This window comes from Agelaius phoeniceus, chromosome 5 (assembly GCF_051311805.1).
Source record: "Agelaius phoeniceus isolate bAgePho1 chromosome 5, bAgePho1.hap1, whole genome shotgun sequence".
In the NCBI taxonomy this organism is placed as follows: Eukaryota; Metazoa; Chordata; class Aves; order Passeriformes; family Icteridae; genus Agelaius; species Agelaius phoeniceus.
In genome coordinates, this window is record NC_135269.1 from 6,898,595 (window position 1) to 6,904,594 (window position 6,000).

The 6,000-nt window shown below is 47.4% G+C and overlaps 1 protein-coding gene across 2 annotated transcripts in view; it reads right to left on the bottom strand.

The window, feature by feature from the left end:
- The window catches only part of KIAA0930 (KIAA0930 ortholog), a 53,806-nt gene extending 49,207 nt beyond the window's left edge, over window positions 1-4,599 (bottom strand). For both annotated transcript variants that reach the window (XM_054630994.2, XM_054630993.2), the window contains exon 1: window positions 4,204-4,599. In XM_054630994.2, the coding sequence (XP_054486969.1) occupies window positions 4,204-4,330 (127 nt within the window). In that variant the 5' untranslated portion in view covers window positions 4,331-4,599. The remainder of the gene's footprint in view (window positions 1-4,203) is intronic.
- Between the last annotated feature and the right edge of the window lie 1,401 nt (window positions 4,600-6,000).

A 6,000-nucleotide genomic window follows, 5' to 3' on the forward strand; every position in this document is an offset into this window, starting at 1 on the left:
GTTGAATCACTTTGATTTCGAAGTATCTACTTTGACTCTGATTTAAATAATCTGTTCTGGTCTTGCATTGTATTTGCAAGACTTTCTAGGACTCTTCCTGAAAAGAAATACAGATTCCTCTTGGTTGAATGTTTGGGGGGGGTGGTGTATTTTTGGTTTTGACAGATTAGGAAGCTACTCTATAGGCACCTTTTTATTTTACTATTTTTAAGTTTCTTACATTAGTATCTTCTTTTTCTCCTCAGTATTTGACTATACATTTTTTAGTGAACACTTCATATTCATTAGCTGCTAAGCACTTTATAAATAGGGCAAAAGAAATTGTGTACACAATAAGGTAAAAGTAATAAAAATGTTTTTTTGAGGTGAAATCAATTGTTCTAAATAAAACAAACTCATTGGTGAATTTGGTTGCATACACGCCTCAAGTTTTGTTAGGACAGAAGTGATTTTTATACCTTCTTGTTATTGACAGATCAAAAGAAGAAAAAGCTTTGCAGCTTCTGTAGTTTCTCACCTTTGACTCCACAGCTCCCTGAACTAACTCCCAGAACCACAAATGAAGAATGTTTTGTGTCTGCTGGAAAGTGACTCCTGTCAAACCAGTTCTGTGCTGCAGTAAATTCTCTGCAGGCACTTCCACCTACTCTGTGGATATTCTTTCTTCAAAGTTACAGACACAATTATATCCTTCTTGAATATTATAATTTAATTAAAAGTTACTACACTATGAAAAAAGTAAGGCCTGAATATTTCAAATCCAAATTAATTCTCCTTTTAATTTTAAATTTTAACCTCTTTTTGTTTTTCACAAAAATTCTTCCCCTGTTCTTCATCCTTTTACCCACAGTGTGTTCCCATCAGAGGGACCTGCATTTACTGTGTGCCACCTCACCTTCCCCTCTCTCAGGAAGGCTAAAGGATTCTCTCCAGGTCTTACTCATCAGGCAATGTGGCCCATGAATCACACTACAGTTTCCTTTCACATGATGAGCCCTGAGGTTTGTGCACTGCTGCACAAACAAGTCCAGGCAACCTCTGGCTCTGAGGATGAGCATTCCTGCTTCTGCAGCCCTGTGCCAAGCACACGCTCCTCTGCTCAAGTCCCAGAACACCCCCAGCACCACAGGAAAGCAAGCACAAGAAATTCTTCATGACAGGTAACACCACTGGGCCTCTCTGCTGGCACCTGGAACAGGTTCCTGTTGCAAACCTCAGTTTTCAGCTCCTTATTAAAGCCCCATGTGCTGCACTCACCTTCTTTTCAGGCCCTCTAGGACTTCTCCATTTTTCACCCACTGCATGTCCCCATTACAGACCAGCCACAGTTCAAGAGACTGAGTAAGAAAAAATAAATAGGTAGATCCAAACATTCTAAATTCCAGTAGGAATAAAGTCACGCTCCACCCAAACCCACTCTCCTACTCGAAAAGCAAGGCAAATTGTCACTGAATGACACAAGGAAATTAAGTATCTGAAAATGTTATACAGTAGTATCAGGAACCACCAAAAACAAAACACTCCCCAGTTCTGGGATTTGGCCAAAAGGAAACTTTAGGGCCTCACACGCAGCCTGGCTGAGGAGACACACAGCACTTCTGCCATTCCCTCAGGAGGAGAAGTATTTTGCCACAGCAGTGTTGCAACCAGCAGCATTTCAGAGGGGCCTCAGTGCACAACACCAGAGCTGTCCAGCTGGGTGACACCAACAGCCAGACAAGAATTCTTGGAGAGACATCACCCTTCCCAGCTTGGTAAATAATGACATGAGTCATTATTTTGAAGTGCTGCATTTTGTACATTACACAAACAGGACACTACGGAAAATCCCACCACACGAGGGGATTTACACTTCTGAACAAAGATTGTCCAAATGCTTATGTGACATTCTTGAAACAAAGCAATTCCTCTCACCAAACTGCAGCGTCGGCAAAAATTACAATTTCCTCCTCCTTGGGCTCACTTCTAGAAAATAGACAAAAGGAGACAGAATGGCCAAGTTATGACCCAGTGAGCCCCATTTTATTGCTGAGGGTTTAGCAGCACTCAGGGAAAAGCCACTGCTGGAGTCTTTGCCAGCTGATTTGAAGGGAACTAAAAACAACAGGTTTCACCTGCTGATACAGCTCACTACAAAAAACCCCACCACAAATATAAAACCAGCTGTGGGTGTGCAGCTTCCAAAGCCCCACAGGTGATGTGCTACCCAGGCACAAAGGAAAGACAGAATCTCTGTGCTAACCACCTGAACCCAGACAGGACTGTGACTGCTTCCATGACTTCTGAAATTGAGGAAAATCCTTGACATCTGCTGTGCTGCCAGAGCCCAGCACAGTCCAGAACACCCCAGGCTATTCCAGTTGTGCTGCATGCCTTGCAACAGCTTTCATTAGTACAGGGCAGACATGCACAAGTTTAAGGCACGGAATCACACCTTGGCTTCATCTACAGTTTCTCCTAAAGGAGAAGGTGTTCTTCCTAAAGGAGGTATTTAAACAATTTACTAACCTGGCAACAAATCAGAGCACAGGGGAAAGAGCTCTCATTAGCTGGGAATGATGATGTTGAGGATCAGGGACCACACTGCAAAATGCACATCTCCACACAGGGACAAATCTCCACAGCCACGAGCAGCCCCTCAAGTGCCACGAGCCAAGCACCTTTCAAATCTTCACTTGGTAGAAAAGAGTTCCACTGTCCTGCTCCTTGTGTGAGTGTCCCAAAGCCACTCAGCAGGACTTCCCTTGGTGGGCTGTTGTGGATGTGTGCTCAAACACAAGCAGAGAAGAAGTATCTGCATGGTCTTACCAGCTACCACAGTTTTTCTCTTTCCTAATTTCAGCAAAAGAAAGTGATGGTGATATTTCTCTTTATCACACATTCAAACATGAGATGGCCAAACAGGACTTGACAGAAGCTTTCCAATGAATGCAATCGCACAGGCATTTAAATTTCATTTACAATTTCTTTGCCACAACATTTTACTTGCTTTATTAGGCCCTGTAACATTTCAACACTACATTACATCCCAGAGAGCCAATTCTATCAGAAAAAAGGCATAAAGAACCAAGAATCATTTCTCTTTGTACAAGATTTCACTTTGTGGCAAAGCAAAAGGAAAGAACAGAGAGCCCACTCCTTCCCAGGGAGACCACAGCAAGCACTGACAGACAAACTGATGCATAAAGGCAGAGAACCAGAGAGTCCCCATGTTCATCCAAACCTCACAGCCTGTAAAACCTGAATAAAAACTTACTCTGAGCTTTTAACAAAGACTCAGAAATGGATGAGACTTTTGGGGCCTTATAAACAAGCTGAGGAGGGAGGAGTCATTAATAAAGGCACCATGGGAGAAACAAGTGTTGTATATCACTTTTCATCATTTCTAGCACTGCACCTGCAAGAACTTCTGGATATTCACCCCCTTAGAACACAGGTCCAGTCCTGGCTATACAAAGCTTTGAATAAGGCAGACACAAATTTTGGATGTGAAGAACAATTTCCATGATCTCTACTGCTGCATATAAAAAATTAGTAATTTCTATTCATTAGCCTGGCCAGAAGAGTTTCCTGATGTGAACACTTTTGGTTAATGGTCTGCCATACCATTCTGTTGCCTAAAGTCGACCGAATTTCCACCTGAAACTTCTGTTTTGCAGCGCATAAACTGTGCCAAAACCTAAATAAAGACCCGCTGCGTGAAATTTACATCAGCCGAGATGAAAATAAACAAGACAGAAAGCTTAAGAAATCCTCCACGGTTTAAAAAATTAACCGACCTGCAAGAGCCCCAACATCCTGTGCTTACTAGACCACGGCAAGCAGAGTGAAGTCATTTAAACAGAGAAGGGAGGCGTCAGGCTCGCAATCTCTGGAGAGCCGCACAACAGCGAGCACTGCCAAGAGGCGCCCAAAATCGCTTGTTTCCACCCCAAAACACACGATACGCTGTTTACACTTAAAAAATACAGTACGGGGTGATGTGCGCGGTGCTGCCTGAGCGTTTTTTCCCTCCAAGGGCATTTCAGACAATGGAGCGGGGATGATCCCGGGGGGCTCGGGCGGGCGTGAGGGGCCGGGCCGTGCCCGTGGAACACAACAGGTGCAGCTGCTGCTGCTGCTGCTGGTGCCGGCCCGGGGCTGAGGCTGCCGGGGCTGCTGCTCCCGGCCCGGCTCCGTTCCCGCCCGCCCCGCCCGACTCACCGAGGCCGCCGAGGCCGTCGTGCCGGAGCCCGGCGCGGCTCCGCTCCTCCGCTATGGCCCTCAGCATGTGCCGCAGGGAGCGGTCGGGCTCGCCGTCCGCCTCGCCGTCCCTCCGGGCACAGGCCATGCTGCCAGCGCCGAGCTCATGTCAGGCCGCCGGCAGGCGGCACCGGGGCCCGGCACGGCAGGAGCAGGAGCCTCCCGGCCCCGCTGCCCGGCCGCTGCCCCCGGGGATGGTCCCCGCCGGCCCTCCCGGGACACGGCGGCCGCTGCTGCTGCTGCTGCCGCCGCCCGAGCGCTGCCCGGCCGCGCTCGCCGCTTCCTCCTCCGGCTGCTGCTGCTGCCGCTGCTGCGGCCGGGCGGCACCGGCAGGGCCGGCACCAGCCCCGGCACGCCCACAGGGCGGGCCCGCCGCCGACCGTCATCCCCGGCAACCCATCCTGCATCCCCGAGAGCAACCGGCATCCTGGGAAAGCCGTCCGGTGTCCCTGACAGCAACCGGCATCCCGGGAAACCCGTCCGGTGTCCCTAACAGTCCCTCCTGCACCCTAGGAAACCCATCTTACGTCCCTGACAGCAACCGGCATCCTGGGAAACCCGTCCTGCTTCCCTGACAATCCACCCGGCATCCTGGGAAACCTATCCTGCGTCCCTGACAATCCATCCAGCATCCTGGGAAATCCATCCTGCATCCCAAGAAACCCATCCTGCATCCCTGAAAATCCACCCTGCATCCTGGGAAACCCATCCTGCATATCCCTGACATCAACCAGCATCCTAGGAAACCCATCCTGCATCCCTGACTGTCACTATAGGGCATGAAATAACATGATGTGGACACGCAACTCTTCACAAGGGTAAAAAGAGAATATTTAATTTCTGACTCCAGTATTTATAGATTTCCAAAAGTGAAAGTGCCACCTCTCCAATGACACTGGACAAACCAACAGTCCATTAAATTTCTCTTCCTCCATAAAGGAATGCAGAACAATAAGTTATTTACATAAAGTGTCTGAGAAAGTTCATTACAAGAATGTAAACATCAGAAGGCTTAGAAAAGCTTAAAAAACCAAGGCGACACTGACAATCCATCCTGCATCCCTGACACCTAATGACTGTTTCTGGTCAGGCTTTCTGGACTCCTCTTTCCCTATCCTTCCTTCTCACTGTGTCCCACAGATCTGTCTACTGCAGGCAGATCTCTCCTGCCCACCCCACTGATGTCATGGATGAGCTGCTGCTTCCTTCTTGCTCTCCTGTTCCCACGTGCCCTCTGTTTTCCTTCCTTTAGGCTTCCATAGCCAAATATACCTCCTAGCTGATCACAGCACTTGATCAGAAAACACAGGAATAAAGTTTGTTTTCTTAAAGGGACTATTGATTAAGTCCCCTTAAGATCAGTTAGAATCCTAGAATGCTAACTGATTTTGTTTTTTAAAGATCTCATGGTACACTGTAAAACAAGAAGCCACTCTGTCTGCCCAAAGTCTTTACAGAGAGGGGGCTTTGTATCTAATCTTTATATATTGGTCCTAAAGGTCTTCTTCATCAACACTTAACACTATATCACTATAATAACTATATAATTGTATAGTGATAACTATAGTTATCACTAGGAGCACTGTCTGACCATACATGCTCTCACCCAACCCAGTTACACACAACATTCTCTGTCTTACAAAAGGGTAATGGGTATAATGGCCCTGAGCACCCTCACCTGGAGTCTCCTTCCCCCCTCCCCATCTGGGATCTCTATTTAAGCTCAGCCCTGAGGCCCCCTTGGAAGGAGTGGTGGTT